This window comes from Indicator indicator, chromosome 5 (assembly GCF_027791375.1).
Source record: "Indicator indicator isolate 239-I01 chromosome 5, UM_Iind_1.1, whole genome shotgun sequence".
Lineage (NCBI taxonomy): Eukaryota > Metazoa > Chordata > Aves > Piciformes > Indicatoridae > Indicator > Indicator indicator.
Genome location: NC_072014.1, coordinates 24,192,230 through 24,209,724, shown reverse-complemented (window position 1 = coordinate 24,209,724; position 17,495 = coordinate 24,192,230). Strand labels below are relative to the sequence as shown.

Sequence of the window (17,495 nt, the reverse complement as noted above, 5' to 3'; positions counted from 1 at the left end):
AGGAAAACTGGGGCACAAACCCAACATTTTTCAGAACTCTGACTTCTGTGTTGAAGTTGCAACAATTTTTAAGGGTGGTGACTTCATCCATACTACCTCTGTTGAACTGAAGCCTCTTCAACCACAGAAGACAGAGTTGAGTAGATTTTTAATTTACTTATCTGCATGTAGGTTTTTCAGACAGAGGAATTCAACTGAAAATGTTTAGTTAGTGATGATAATCTGTTGAGTTTCTGTGTGATTTCATTGCAGAGTAATTTTCATTTGTATTATCTTTTATTATTTTTAGGTGATTCTTCAAGATACCACAGACTCATTGGTGGGAGCCAGCTATAAGGCAGGCTCCTGCCTCATGGATGATGCAACAAATATGGGCATACAGAGCAGTTTCTTTCAGCTGCAGTTGTGCACAACTGTCTCTCTGTTTGGACCACTATTCTCTGGGAGAGAAGGGCTTCATACTATGGCTGCCGTTGTGAGAAACTGTAGGCCTGCAGAGACATAGAGGCATTGCCCTGCAGATACCTCAGTTTCTGCTGCAGTAAGATAGCACACGGATCTGATGTGTGTAAGATGCAAAATTTGACAAGTCTGCATCTTTGGTCCAGGAAGAAATTAATGACTTCATAAGCTTGTAAGTTTTGATGTAAGAGATTAAATCCTCAAGGAACCACAGGGGAAGACATGCACAGTGAAACCTCACAGTTAGACTTGTATGCTCCCTGCTTTGCTTGTGCCTAAAAGCTGATCAAGTTGATGAGGTGCAACAGCATGAGGTGGCAAATTATCTTGATAATACCATCTAAACCTAGGAAAAGACTGCTGTAGGCACAGCTTTGTACTTCTGCTCAAGTATCCACCCTGCAAAGTACCAGCCGAATTATCAATCACAAGTCAATCTATAGCAACATACTACTACCAGGACACACTTTGCTTCAGCTACTTTTCTGGCTGTAAGTTCCTACAGTGGATGATAAAGTAGAAGTTACAAATGATGTTACAGCTACTGTAGATTTCCATACAACAAAATCCTTAACAATCTACTCATTTATTATTTGCATTCTTATTACCTGATATTACATTGGAGAAACAAATCAGTATTCTTGTTTAGGAATGTTTTTTATTTGTTTTAGTTTTTAAATTGCTGTAGCTAATGAAGTCTTGTTTGTTACATATAAGAGCCATAACCAGCTATAGGTGAACTCCTGGCTGGATGGAACATTGCTCCGAGCTATCTTCATTGGGAAAGAAAACAAGTAATTTCCCATGTGCAACAAACAAGAATGTCTTAATAAGAAATATTGGGGAAATGGTGGTGTTATTATGCTTAGGTATCAATCTAGATCCTTTTCTATATACTCAGCAGAAGCAGACATTTCTGAAAACCTTTAGAAGATATACCGAATGCCTAAAGTATCCAGTTAGGATATAGGGAGTCTGTGTCTCAATACCCTCAAACACTGTTCAAGCAAAAAGGTAACTTTGACTTTGGTTCTTGCAACATGCTCAAAACTGGAGTAATTAGATATCTGCTTGCAGTTTACCACTTATCTGGGGATAAATTTGACTCACTCCTGCCCTTACATTTTAGATATCCAAGGACATAGGCTATTTGGTGCACATGAATTGTTGTCATGTAGACTTTGCTCCTTAGACAAATCACGTCTCTGCTTGATATTAAATAACAGTGAGAGAAATATTTACAAATTTCCTTCCCCTGGATGGGTGATTTCTTTTCAGTCCCCTGACTCTTTTAACTGCCTTGTAATCAACTTACCAAGAATGGCTACAACAATGTCACTCTTAAGGATTTCAATGGAGCCTCTTGATACAAAATAAAGAGCAGTGAGAACATCTCCACAATGCACTAAAGTGTCTCCAGGCGGTGCATGTGTTGTCTTAAATTTCATAGCCAAAGCTCGAAGACAGCCTTTGCTGGCCCCACGGAAAGCTTTGCAATTCTGAAGTAAATTTTGGTTGAGGTGCAGGCAAATGTCAGCTTGTAGGCATTCTGGAAACCCCTTCAGGACCTGGAAAGACAAGCATAAAGATTTCATATGAATGCTATGAAAGTTACTTTATCTTTTTTAATGTTTTCTTCCTGGACAGAAAGAAAGATGTGACACACCAATAGAGGTAGCCCTTAGAGCTCTCAGAGTGTTACAATTTAATAAGTGCATACTGTAATTTATATCAGAAAGCTTATACAATGTGAATAGTAATGTTCCTACTAATGTATGTAATGCTTACAAAACTTGTTATTAAGGACTAGTTGGTATGATTCTTGCTCATCTCTTACTCAGAACAAAGTGAGATTTCCTGAAGTAAAGCCCATGGGATTCTTCTCATGTACCATGGTAACGTTAGATTTCTTAAGAAGAAAAAAAGTGAGTTACTTACAACATGGTCATTATGTATAAGCTTTTCTAAATTGTCTAGGATCATATAATATCATATTATTATTATCATATCAATAAACATTTCTGCTACTGACTGCCCATCTTGTGATTCTGCCTGCTGTGTTAAGGAATGGGCTGGATATTATTATGCACCACTCCTTATGTTACCTGCTGATGTTTATGGATCATAAGCTTTCCCTGGGATGGGTAACCTCTGTTGCATATTTTTAAGAACAAAACATGAACTGGTGCTACCAGTCTTATGACTATATGAGCAAAGTGTTTCTTTTTGTTGTTAGAGCAGTCTATTAATTCATTCCTGTTTATCCTCTGCACTGTTTTTCTATAAACATGTAAATATTCCTGCACGGAAAAAAATACAGAAAATACATTCACTTGTTGCCATATTAATTCTTACTTCAGCACAAAAAGGTCTGTGCACTCACTCTCATTATATAAAGATATTCACAACTCCTATTCCTTGCTAATGGAGCAGATGAAGACATTTCTGTTATGTGGCTTCTGTCCACACAAGCCAAGCTATGATTTGCAAATTAAATATTGGTACCTTTAACTCAGTCGAAATGTTTCTATGATTGTTAATGGAAATCAATGCTGTGAAATAATAAACAGAAAGTTTTAAAACACACAAATTTTAGGAGGTATAGGGCATTACCAAATGAAATTTATATATTGTCAGGAAAAAAATGGCATTCAACAACAGTAAGCAAAAGAAAATATGATAAATGAAAAGCTTTTGTGGTGCCATTCTGTTTTCAGTATTTACTACACCACTAGAAGTAGCTTAGTATGCAATAACTTTTTTTTTAATGTAATGATATTGAAATAAAAATATTGTGGGTTGTAACAACTTATTTACTGAAAAATACTGAGAAACTGATAATTTCATCCAGATATATAGAGGCGAAGAAAAATTGCAGGTGCTTATTTTGAAGTTGTTCTCTAGTCATGTGAGTAAAAAAGGTCTATTTTAGATTAGGTCTTTTGTTATACATCTATATGAATATAATTTAGAAGAGCTCCACTTTTATAGGTTTCAAAATTGGAAATATATTTTCAGTTCAGAGCTACTTACAGGTAAAGGCATTTAAATCATTAGAAAGTCAGGAGCACAACATTAAGGTTAAATTATGTTAATTTTTCACATCAGCTTCTGTTTATCTCATTTATTAAGGGATTTCACTTTACCATTAAGCAAAAACCATGCAGACCATGTATGTTGTTTAATATTTCTGAAGATACTTTGAGTATTTCTTTAAAGAAACAATTACTTTGATAGTTATCACACACTTAACAGTTGTATTAGTTAATAGTTACTTTTATGCCAATAACATTTGAAAGGTACTAGCCTGTATTCAAATATCTGTGATTAAAAAGTCCCTGCCCCATGGAGCTTACACTCTAGAACAGTTGTTACACATCAGAGATGAAGAACATTTACTCTTTAATACCACATTCATCAAATGTTTATACAGGTGCACAAATAACGATTTCCAATGGAGTTTTGGAACACTAACACAAGTTTGGAAATGCAAGAAAGAAGCTGATTTGAAGATTAATTTGCTAAAGCATTGCTATATGTTACATTATTAAAGGGAGCTTACCGTATTGTGCACATTGTATGCAATGAGGTATTTAACCCAAGTCCTGTAGCTGACACTTACAGTATTTGATGTGTCCAAACTAATTTTTATTTTGTGCAGTACAAAAAATATTTTGTCAAATCAAGACTCCATGTGCATTCCTAATATTTAAATTTTCATTTCTTTGGGAAAATATTCCTTATTAGTGATTTTTTTAGCTTGTGTTAATAAGGAAGTATCTGCTTCTCACAGATATCTTTGACTTTGTGTAGAGCAGGAACAATTATATTGAAAATCATGTTCTTATAATGTGGCAATCAACATCAATACATTATGTGTGACAATTCTAAATATTACTGAATCATCCATGCAGTTTTCAGTCAGGAGATTACCTTCAAAATAGTAAAACCAGCCAGCATAATCTTGACATTATATGAATGCAGGACTAGGTAATGCAAAAATAAAATTTTGAAAATTGTAAAGGCTAGACTTGCTCATTAAATAGCATTATTCTCAATGACAAATACAAAATTAATAAATAATTTTAATACAGATTTGGGTTTCAGTTGCTGTTTCTATTGTTACATTCAGTATCTCCTCAACAGTGATTCCACCAGGCCCTGGTGAGAAAAAAATCTTGCATTCTCATGGTTAGCATCATGTTAGAAGCAACATTCATGCATAACTGAAGAGATACAGATCTTCTTAAAAAGGTATGTGCAAAGATATAAAATCAGCCTCAACCAACCCCCTTACTGGAAAAGAAAAAAAAAAAGGAAAAAAAAAAGAAAAAAAAAAGAAATAAAAGTTATGAAGCTGTGACCATAGGCTCCAGTGGTCTCTCATTGATAGTTATGAAGTCCAAGTTCAGTTGTCTCTTCCTGTCTTGAATAAAATTTATTCTACATCAAATAATGTTGGTTTACCTTCTTGGTATGCTTAGAGAGGATAAAAGTGTCATTCAGAGAGAAGTAAAATGTTTTATATTGAATAAGTGATAGAAGTTTAGAGAGGATAGTAGGGACTTGATTAATATTGCTTTGAAGAATGTGGTATTTCAGAAATGATGAGGGAGTCCATCTTAATTAACTTCTCTTTTCCAAGATGATAACAAGGTACCACTCGTACATGTATCAGACATCTTTGTGACAACAGAATTGGAGATATCTATTATGTGCCCTAACCTCAGACAACTAGCAAATGTTTTGGGAAATGATAACTGTGCTGTGTTTGGGTAAGTGACAAGGTCCATGACAATTTTTACATTTCCTGTTCTCAGTCCTGGAAAAGGTTTTGACATCTGTCCCACAGAAAGTATTTAGGAAGCATCCTAGACAAAGCAAATTAGAATATTAGCTACAATAATTGCCATGAAACACAGGAATATTACATGCTATAGAATCACAGAATGGTTGAGGTTGGAAGGGACCATTGGAAGTCTTCTTATCTAACCTCCCTGTTCAGGCAGGGCTACCTAGAGCTAGTAGCCCAGGACAATGTCCAGGTGGCTTTTGACTATCTTCGAGAATGGAGACTTCACAACGTCTCTAGGAAACTTGTGCCAGTGCTCAGTCATCCTCCCAATAAAAAAGTGCTTCCTGATGTTTGGACAGAACCTCTTGTTTCAGTTTGTGCCCACTGCCTCTACTCCTTACTGAGCACCACTGAAAAGAGCCTAGTTCTATCTTTTTTACACGCTCCCTTTAGATATTTTTGACATTGATGAGATCCCCCATGAACCTTCACTTCTCCAGGCTGAACAGTATCAGCTCTCTCAGCCTTTCCTAGTAGAGGAGATGCTCCAGCCCCCACAATCTAGCAAAGATATTCCTCTAATTCTGCATATAATCTTCTGTCATGCATTTTTCTCTGTTGAAATATGAATGGAACCAAATATTAAATGCCAGGTAGCAGTTGAAAAGAGCACAAAAGGGCTCTTGTATGTGGTGTTCTGTTTGAGGTGTGTTGAAACTCATTTTGCCTAAGGCTTTCTTGTCCTAGAATCAGTCATGCTTTTATTTACAAGTGTCAAATATTCAACATATAAGGGAAAGATAAAGGTAGACTCTCAAGTTCAACTGACAGGTTAAGATAGCATAAAGTGAGAGAGGAATCCTGGTGCTTCCCCACATTAACTATTTATTCCTCCCCTTTCTTGATCTTTTTTCATGAAATTGTTTGAGAAACATCCACATGAAAACTAACACAGCAAAAAAACCCTGAGCATCCAAAAGAATAAAGAGGCAAGAATAAATATAGGTTTTGTTGTAGACTACACATACTTGATTTCTATTTGGATCTCATCTACTAAATACAGATCTCAGGATATGTTGACATTGGCATCACTGAATGCAGAATAATTGAATAATTTTTATAATAAATTTCAAATTTATTACAGGAAATAAATCCTGTGCCTTGGAGGGTTCACTCTAGTGGGGATTTTATCTTGAAGATTAACATTTTTTCCATCTTAGTTTGTTCTGCAAGAACGAGAGAAATTAATTCATAATACTTCATATATTTGGTGAAATAAGATATGTTTTTATTCTTTATCTTTCTGCCACCTAATTTTAGCACTAATCTGAGACACTTTTTTAGCTGCACAAATTGCACTGCGTAGATTTTGAAATAGGATGCCTGTTCCCCAGTAGCTGGTCCCTCTGATGGAAAGAGTAGTGCAGAATTTAGTTCTGTCTCAAACATCTGACTCTCGGATTTTAATAACATCTTCATCTAGGCTAAACATGTCTGTATTTTAACCTAGTTCTGTTTCTAGAAAGAATTTAGAATTTATTATTTCTGCAATAATTAGTTACAGAAATGAACCATTTCTATAAGCAGAAGACTTCCAAGGCTTCCAAGGGCTTTCACCATTTAGAACAGAATGAACAAAGTCACACGTGGCAATAATTCTGCTCCAGCATCTCTTGGCCTCCATATAAAATAAGGACTATTTCTGATGATTCCTTTTCTTCACACAGGCAAGTGTTGCAGAGTCAGTTTTTTATGATGTGAACGAAGTCCTTAAAAGTGCTGAGAGAGAAGCAGTGTGAGTCTAATTCACCTTTCAATGAGATTTGAAGTCTGACAGCCTTATCAAGAATTAGGATCTCTTGCTTTCAGTCATTGCCATGACTTAGATTTCTGTGACATTTTAATGTTGAAATTACTGGAGCTCCAGTGGATAATTCCTCATCTATAAAGTTATTACAGTTTTTGAGTACATCTGCGAGGTGATCTCTGACATATGATACATTCCTGGGTGAGGAGGACAGAAAATTATTTCAGTTTCTTAGACTGTTGACTCCCTCATCAACACAACAGTTAGATGCATGTCTTTTCAAAAATATGATGATAATTGGAAAATTGTGAATTGCCTTTGTTTTTCACAAAATACAATACGATGAGAAACTGTGTTGCAAATAGATTGACATTCTTGAAAGTCTCTTTCTTTTAATGAAGTCTTCTTTTCCGTAACTTAATTGAACGTAGGCATTCATGTCTTAAGTGTTCTTGTTACAGAAAGTAAAAAAAAAAAACAGCTTCACAGTTAATCATACCTAAGATATTTTATATATTATGATTTCTATTATGACATACAGAAAAGTAGCAGCACCACTTTCTACCATGTTTATATCTTCTCTCTGTTTAACCAATTTTTACTAATTTTTCTTCCAAACACTTCTAATCTGGATTACTTTTTTGATGGTGTAAAGACCTTGTTATTTTTGAAATTTTTAATTTACTTTTCTAATTGTCTAGTTCAAAGATTACTGGCAATAGTTATCCTGGAAGAACAGTTTTGATCCTAAGAAGTGGTTATAGTGGGAGGGAAGGTAAGAACAATATATGCAGTGGTGTCATCCAGTGATCAGTTGCCAATTTCTCTCAAAAGAAGCCTTACCAAAGGAATGGTGAACCTGCCCTTTATTTGGTACAGCAGCATTGCTGGTTCTGAACCTTCACACATATGTGCACTCTGCTGTAGTTGCATGATCACTGTGGCCAAGACAACTCGGACGTGTATAGGAGAAGGTTCCATAAATTTATGCATAAAAAAATCTGACTCGTTCTCTCCTTTCATTCTACTGGCTAAAACCCTAAACAAAAAAGCATCTGTCCCACATCCAAAATTTTATTTAATGTGTTCATTTGTCTAAACACTGTCCAAAACTTGTAAAATAAACAATAAAGATACTCAGATGCACAGAAGGTTCATGGAAAGAAGGAGGGAGAGGACTGTAAAAAATTCATGCATAACTTAAAGAAGGATCTCAAACACTAAATATTTCAATTTTTCAGGGTAAGCATCGCAGGCATGCTATTATCAGTGCTGGACTGATAACATTGTTACAAAGGGGGAAAAGAAAATAAAGAGAATTTAGGAAAACAAGAACAGGAGGGTTTTAAAAATAAAAATAATATTTTTTTAATTTTTTGGGTTAGTGACATCTTTTATGAAACAATATACACAATAGACAATTTTTTTTTTGTAATTTAACTTTGTCAGTGTATACCAAAGTCTGTAGACTCAAGATTTTTATCCAGATTAAAATAAATCCAAAATCCTGTTTATCCAGTCCATGCATAATTATGTGGAACTGTTTTTATCAAAATACATTATGCAATGAAAGATAATCAAAGAAATGTAAAAATGCAGGAAAGAGGAACAAATAAACAATATTCTCAGCACATTTCATTTGTTGATCTTTAAAACTAATCTTAAATTTAGCTATTACAGATGAGCATAAAGTATTATCTTGTGGTTTTCAATACAAACTGTAGGATTTTGTTTAGGAAATCAAGTCTACTTAGTGCAGTATTATTCTTGAGGTTAAAGTTGGTGGCTTTTTTTTTCCCTTAATTTTTCCTGAATTCTGAAGTATATTACTAATTACAATGAAAAGCATTACTCGAAATATATTATTTATATATATATGAGTGTGTGTATACATTGCATGTACATATATATATGATGTACATTATTCATGCGTTTCCTATTTCACAGGACAAAGAGGACTGAGGTTTTGAATTTTCATTTCAGTCATGAAATGAAAAATAAAGACATTGGATCAAATGCTGCCTTCAGATATTTGCAAAAAACTCCCAGTAACTATTGACAGGAGTCAAACACATTTGTCTGAGGACAGTATTTACCGTTTAGTGTGTAAATGCAAATGCTTCATGCAAACTTAACACCACATGCAAGTCCATCTCATACGCAAGTGGCTTATAGCCAAGAAAACTTCACTGGAGCTTGTGCTAACATGCAGATATGGTTTGAACTAAGAGCATTCACGCAAAGGAAAATGCAGAATGATCAGCATGGCAACACTGTAGGTGACATTCCTACAGAACAACTATCTAAGGCAAACCAATATACACATGACTTTTTTTTCGGCGTAGAAGCATGATTTAAGTTGTGGGGTAAAACAGTGGTTAATAAATATGATTAAATTAGTATTTCTTAATGTCTAATTTTTAGTAACCATTTTGCCCCACATCTGATTCTACTTGGATTATTTCCTTTTGCTATCTACCCCTTCATCATGCAAAAAGTTACTATTAAAATTAGAAAGCATTGAACAAGCTCTAAACCCGACAGATAACATGGATATTCTCCACACTTTATACTGCAATTAAATTTGATATAAATACCTCCTGCTCTTACCAGTGGGTGGTGTTATTCCATGTATTTAGGTATGAAGCAGACAGGAAAGAGATAAATCTTTCATAAGTACAACATAAATCACACAATTTTTATATTACCCTTGCACTAAGTGTAATATATTCAAACTCATTTTAGAAAATTAAGCGACTGCCATAAAACTTGAGGGATAGAATTGTGAACAGAATAAGAAATAAAATACAATAAAGCAAGATACTAAACTTGATTTTTTTCACATTTTATTTAAAACAAACCCACCATACTGCCTCACAATCATGTTGCAGAATATGGTCTGTTTAAACCAGTTAGTTATTATTTCACATTAATGACAAATCCAAGACTAATTCCATTACACCAGTTCCTGCATTATGCAAAGTGAAACCTGACAACATCCAGTTTTAATTACTATTTCATGTGAAACAGATTTTCTTAGTACATCCATTACTGGTAATGTTAAGACATGCATGATTTAGTAATATCTTCAGAAATAACTCAATGAGCTTCAGAAATAATTCAATGAGTGGCTTAAGGCTGTGCCCACCTGCAGCTTAAGGGTCTGATCCTGCAAAATGCAGAAAACCTTGCAATCTCATTGCCATCAGAAGGAATTAGGGCCATTCAGTGCCACATACGATGAAGCTACTGAGGTTGCCTTCCACTGTAGTAATCCCCAGCAGAGCTTTACGCAAGTAGCTTTATCCTGCATTGTGATTAATATCCCTCTGGAGAGGACACTCATGGAAGTGAGAGGTGAAGCCCAATATATGTAATTTGTTGTCTTTTAAATTCTGCTTTACTTAATGGTAACCATAAAGCAAAGCTGTCAGTGATTCAGCTTTGTAAAAGCTTTGAATCAATACCATTATCCCTGCTTACTGCATAAAAGTGTATCACTGTGACAGTCATTCACAAATGTATGTATAAATATCACATGGAAGCTGTTTGAATTTATGTCAAAATTTTGGAGATTGATTTCTAGTTAAATTGTTACCGAAATGTATAGACTTTCTTGTTCTTGCCAACTTTATGAAGAGCTCTCCAAAGTCTCTAATCTGTGACTCATAATGGCTCTGGAAAGCATCCCTCTAGAGATGCAGATTCACATATCCTTAAGATGCACAATGGTCTCCGTGTCTTCTTAGTGTCTTCAGCCTATGTCAACCTTTCTAGAAAAAATGTTGCTGTCTCCAGAGAATAAGCCAAAAGTATAGATGCTTACTTTTGGTCATTAGCAGATTGTTGTTGTTTGCTCCTTAGCCTCATAATATAATTTTATTTAAAGAGCATTCACAGTTTTTTTGTCAAGAACAGAAAATATGAGAGTTGCATCTTGCCACTTCCTAGAAATGAGATTCTGTGAATTGCTAAGTGGTTAATAGTACTGTATTGACTTTCAGGGCAGAATTATGTGGTGATGAATGCAAGCAAACTACTGAGTATTTCACCCATCTGCTCTTCTCTTTCACCCAACCCTAAGAGACCTGTTCTAGATTACACAACAGGTTTTTGAAAAAGAATTATCTCCACAGGTTTTACAGAAGAATGTCTGTAGATACCAACAAAAGTACTCTTTAATATTGGAAGTAGAAAATCAGTTTGTTCTGGAACAGCTATATCTGAAATAAGAAATTTATGATTTTTTTCTTCTTAAGATCATAAGAGTTAACTGCAGTTCTCAAGGTTTGCTAGACACAGTAAGAGTCCAGAGTTCTGATATGGCTTGTAATAATCTAGGCAGTTAAATGTTTGAATGCCAAACTTGTAATGGTTTGATTTTCAATAATTGCTATATACCCACCTTCTCAAGCTTGCACTTCTACAGCTCATAAATAATGGAGACTTACAATCTCTACCTAAATTCATATGCATTCATCTCAGCATCCATGCTTGAAAAACAGAACAACATACCATGTTCATGTCAATGCCGTTGGTATATGTCCATGCATGCTGGAAGTACTCTTCAAGTCGCTGCCGCAGAGGGTTGGGGATTTGATGAAAGCGTATAAACTCTTTTACTCGCAGCATCTGCATGTGATACCTTGCAGTTCCCGAGTAGAGTCTTTGGATTATTGCAGAAACGTTTCCAAAAATGCTAGCATACATTAAGGCTGGATTAAATGGAAACAAAGCTTATTTAAGTCATATAATTGTTTTTTTTTTCAGATGACGCAACAATTCTAATAATATACTTTGTTTCTAAAACAGCTCAGATGAGACTAGTGACATTTCCAAAGATGCGGAATTTATTTACCTGAAGCTTTTAATAGATTTGATTGTATCAGTATATCTCAGTTAGTAGATGAGGCTTAAATATTAAATCATTAACAAGTTGATAATATTGATCTTTTTAGAATTGTAGTCCTGAATTTAATTTTGCAAGTTAGGTTCATTTTATGGACTGTGGTAGAAATAAGAACTGGGAACTAGGGTGAAGTACAGGTACAGAACAAAGGGCATAATTAAGAAGGTATGCTTACATTTACTAGTTCAGAATTTCAATCATCAAATAAAATGTAATTATCCAAAAATCGACTACAGTTTCCTAAAACCACTCAAAACTCAACTTCCTATTTATGCATGATTTTCTTACAGACACTGATACAACTCAAAACTTCTGCCAGTTTGAATAACAGATTTTGAGTAGTGAAGCAACTTGACTACTTCCTGACACTGCACGAGTCACAACATATTTTTGCATATAACATTGCTTTCCCTCGGAATTTGCCTTTCCTGTTGCATACTTATAATCTTATTAGCTTAGACTGTTAAATCATTTGCTCAAACACTGAAAAAAAAGTAAATAAATTAATAATATAAAACTACTTACAGCCAATCAACATGACACAGATGGAAAAGATTTTCTCTGAGTTGGTGTTTGGAGACACATTTCCAAATCCTACACTTGTCAGACTGCTGAAGGTAAAATAAAGTGCTGTAACATATTTGTCCTTGATGGACGGCCCGGAGCTTGCGTCACTCTTATTGTAATGCTTTCCTAATTGTTCTCCTAAAGAATCCAACCAGCCAATCTTGTGAGCCAAGTAAGGTCTTTCTACATTTCCAATGGCATACCAAATGCAAGCAAGCCAGTGTGCAATTAGTGCAAAGATGCACATAAGGAGCATCAGAACTGCAGCACCATATTCTGAATATCTGTCCAATTTCCGTGCTACTCTCACCAAACGCAGCAGTCTAGCTGTCTTCAGCAGACCTATTAATGTTGTTGTCTGTAAAAATAATATAGAAATGCAAATGCACACTCATGAATAGTCAGCATGAATAAAGCAGCACAAATTCCATTAATTTCAGGGAATCAACAAAACCAGTAGATTAACTAATTTCAATGCAATCTTAATTTTTTTTTCAAACTATCAATTTTATTGGATGTTAGGAACAAGTTCTTTATCATGAGGGTAGTGGAACGCTGGAACAGGTTGCCCAGGGAGGTGGTTGGGGCCCCATCCCTGGAGATATTCAAGGTGATGCTTGACCGATCTCTGGGCAACCTGATCTAGTTGAGGATGCCCCTGCTTACTGCAGAGGGGTTGGACCAGATGACCTTTGGAGGTCACTTCCAACCCAGACCATTCTATGATTCTATGATTCTGTGATTATAAAAAAGGTGAAGAAAACCATAAGAAATACACATTTTAAATCAAGAGATTTTGAAGTTGTCATTATCTACTGAATACTCTCATTTTGAATATTGTTCTTGATCTGAACTCTTCACACTAGTGGACTGAAATGATCCATTAGATTCATGATGTTTTAGTATGACAGAGCCTGTAAGTTATTTGAACTACTTATAATTACATGACTACCCTTTTAGGTAACAAATATTTATGATGTTTGAACACTGCTGTGTGATCCTATCTCACAGAGTCCTTTCAATGCTGTGGCACATATTTTCTAGAAGAGCGGAATAAAGCAGAAATAAACCAAAAAGTAAGTATCTTATTTTGCAAACATTCTTCCTGTTTGCAATTGTCAGAACACTTTTAATGCATACCTGCACTATGAATCATTGCAGTGTCTTTGAGGCTCTGATCTTTTTAAATGAGTCAAAAGTTTATTAATGTAAATTTACAATTTTCAATCAATAGTTTTCATACTTGTTAATTCCTTGTAAAAGAGATTGACAACATTGTAAATAGTAACGAATCAATTTAAAGAACTCAGCTACCTGTTCCCATTCATTAAGCCTGAACATGTATTAAAGTATACAGTAAATGCCAAGACTAAATAAGTTTTTATTATAAATTTTGTTCCTTTTTTAAACATGCATATATATTACATAACACCTAACTGTAAAAGTTTTCCAAGCCTTACAAACCACTCTGATGGTAGTGTCACACTAAAGCATGACAAATACTAGACTAGTTTTCATGTTTTATTAGATCAGTGCTTCTGAGTAAAATCCTAAGGACCTTGGAACAAAAAAAGGGCTTTCTTGACTGTGTTTGTCAGTGGACAGCACAATACGTTGTTCATGTTTTCTGAGTAAATGAGCAAAAGGATAATGTAGGGGAACACTGGGCAGCATGCCTTTGATAAAGTTAATGTTAGAATAATTTTGGGGTGACTTTCTCATTGTTACAAAAAGAAGGTTGTTTCAGACCTCAACAGTCTGAAAGACCATATTCTTCAAAAAGTCTTGAGCTTAAGCACGTGAACCACCCAATGTGCCCAATGTGCTATTAGGTACATGTTTTGGTAAGGTAGATCAGGTTTAAATATTTTTAATCCTTCAAGGAAAAGCAAGATTTGTTCTTAGTGGCTGTTGGAACCATTCTATTACAAATGTATTTATACCTCTACCACATGCAAGAGAGAACATATTTTTACAGTGCCCCTTAAATAAATCAGAAAATAGGTTGTGAATCCAAAACATCAACAGTGTTTCACATCATTCTTAGGAAAAGACTTGCTAATACTACTCATTATTAGTGTCAATTTCATGCTTAGATCCTGCATCGGTATGAGCTCACTTCAGGGTGAAATTGGCATGAGTGAGACTAGATAGGCTTCAAAGCATCAAGAAACTCACCCTGTTTCTGCAGCAGAGAGGCTGACACTAAAATACAGCTGGCAGTAGAGATGGAAAGCATGATTCATGGCTTTTGATGTGCCTTCACATGCTGTCTACTTCTCAGTGTAGACTAGCCTTCACACAGTAACAATCCACCTCCTATGTGTCAGTTGTCCAGGGACAGAGGTACCTGGTGTCAGAACTATGTCTTGTGCAATGTGATTTTGCTGGTGTGATGGAATACTTTACTCGGCATGACACCCATAGAGACAGAGGTCCTAATCTGCCAGTTAGCCCCTCATAACCCACCTGGTGTCAAAAATTACTGTCTGCAAATAGCAATCTGATAGATTCTATTTTTTTTCTCTAAATTCCTTGCTGCTCTGTTTCCATTATACCTAGTTTTATGAGCTGAACTGCAAGCTTAAGAGGTGCTGGATACACACATAACTTAGTGGGGAGGCCTGGATTAAAAGTACCTTGGCTTTTTTCTCTTTTGGCTTTAGTAATAGCACACACACCAAAGAAATATCATACCTACAGTGGTTTTTGCACAACTATATGGTTCTCTCCATCAGCTAAGTAAATGCAGAGAAGACATCCTTACTAGTTTTGGAATAATTATTTAGCTCTGCCAATAAGAACCTTGAAAAAAAAATTAAAGTTTGAAATTTGTAAATTATTTTCTTTGGGAGGGAAGAGGGGTGGAAGCAGGGCAGAAATGACATTCCAAAACCAGGAGTTAGTGGATACAACATTTTCTAGGTATAGGTCATTGAATTTATTTTACAAAATATATTACAAGGAACAGTGAGATTATACCCTTAATTTCTCAAGATCTGATGCTGAAATAATCTTAGCAAAGGGGTATTTTGATGAACAGCAATTGATTACAGCGTGATTTGAAAGAGGAAGGCATCAGTCTACCTGATTGCAGAGGTAATAATTCAGAAATTATTGTATCAGACTGAAAGAGGAAACTGTTTAATTATCTGCATAAATTGTATTCTGCCTGTGCAAAAAGCCACTTACAACTCATGACTTTCTCACTGATGGACAATTCCTTACATTTCCTCTACATTTTCATGTTGTTGGTTTTCTTCTTCTTTTTTTTTTTCATAACATGCATTATCATTACTGTATAAAAATATGATGTCTTCTCATATTTGTCCTTTTTTATTTTTTCTTTTTAAACCAAATAACCCACTGAAGTAGCTCACACTGTCTTCCAATGTGCATTAATGTGCACTTGCTTACACAATATTCCATTTCCTTCAGTCCTTTACAGTGTCCTGGTATTGTAAAGTCATCAGTTTCTCAATAGTTTCCTATAACCTGCAATTTATGTTAAAACTATCATCAAACTTCTACCTTTTTTTCAACGTGTAAATAAATCTATTAAATATGAGTACTACAGCATGAAACATAGTTAATTGTTTTGTCACTTAGAAAAATCTCTAATATGTGCTGGTATTTGGTCTTTCAGTATATGCTCCATTACCTTAATAGTCTCTTTGGAGCGCTGAGTCATTGTTGAAGATTTTTGTGCTGTATGCATCATGATACTGAAAATGTTAGTACAAACAGCAATTAAACAAAAATATTTCAACTAACCAAAACTGCTAGTTTACATCATGGTACTTATACTTCAACCTTCATTGCCATAATGGTCTCCGAATAGCTGCCTGCTCAAATAGTGCTGGAATTTGTTTTTTCTTTACCTTGAAACACAATCAAGGGATGAAAAAATTGATACTAAATACTTCTCTGATATTAGCCAGGCACCCAAATAATACCCAGAGACTTGACACTGATGCAGTAACATCCTGGTCTGTACTCAGTCCACAGAGGAGCTAACGCAAAGGCAGACTGCCTGTACAAGCAGGTATGCAGTCTTCAGTATAAAAGACTTGGAATTGGAATAGGCTTTCCAAGTTAATGATCAGCACTGGAAACTATGTTACTCTCTCCTGAGATGTTTTCTGAGCTTGATTTTCAAATAAATTTTGACTTGGATAGGAATAAAGTACTATCAGGACTACAAGGTTTAATCTCTAATTCTAGAAATACAGGACTCTTCAGTTTCCTTTAACAGATACACTGTGTAATGGAGTGAAGACAGCAAAACTAAGAGAAGAACAAGGATACTTTGACGTGTTTATTTTATTTTCCAAGATATCATTTTTTCTTCTGGGCAGGCTTTTAAATGATGTTCTTTAAAATAGCTCTGAGTACAAATAGCAAAGGCAAAAGACTTCCTGCGTTTCTGTATATTTCAGCTGAGTGTTCATAGATTCATAGAATGGTTTATGTTGGAAGATCATCGAGTTCCAACCCCTGTGCCATAGGCAGGGACACCTTCCACTAGACCAGGTTGGTCAAGGCCTTACCCAACTTGGCCTTGAACACCTGCAGAGAGGGGGCATCCACAACCTCCCTGGGCAGTGTGTTCCAGTCTCTCAGCACCCTCACTGTAAAGAATTTCTTCCTAACATCTAGTCTAAATCTGCCCTCCTCAAGCTGCAGTCCATTCCCTCTCATCCTGTTACTACAAGACCTTGTAAAAAGTCCCTTCCTTGTAGACGCCTTTGTGGTACTGGAAAGCCACTATAATGTTTCCCCAGAGCCTCAATTTAATAAAATTATAAATATAAAAAGTTTCTTGCTGAAGCTGTTAGCTTCACTAGTTTGTAAGATTATTGCAGTAGTTCCTAGGTGAAAGAGAGGAAACTTCAGGTATTTAGTTATTATTTTGATTTTTCCCTGCAGTGTAGATATCTTTGAAGTGAAAAGCT

General features: G+C 35.3%; 1 protein-coding gene across 1 annotated transcript in view; it reads right to left on the bottom strand.

The window, feature by feature from the left end:
* Positions 1-17,495, bottom strand: part of KCNH7 (potassium voltage-gated channel subfamily H member 7) — a 216,346-nt gene that overhangs the window by 29,584 nt on the left and 169,267 nt on the right. The window contains exons 8-10 of the mRNA XM_054380796.1: positions 12,499-12,898; positions 11,580-11,779; positions 1,778-2,030 (exon numbers count right to left, since the gene is read on the bottom strand). Coding sequence (XP_054236771.1) covers positions 1,778-2,030; positions 11,580-11,779; positions 12,499-12,898 — 853 coding nt within the window. The remainder of the gene's footprint in view (positions 1-1,777; positions 2,031-11,579; positions 11,780-12,498; positions 12,899-17,495) is intronic.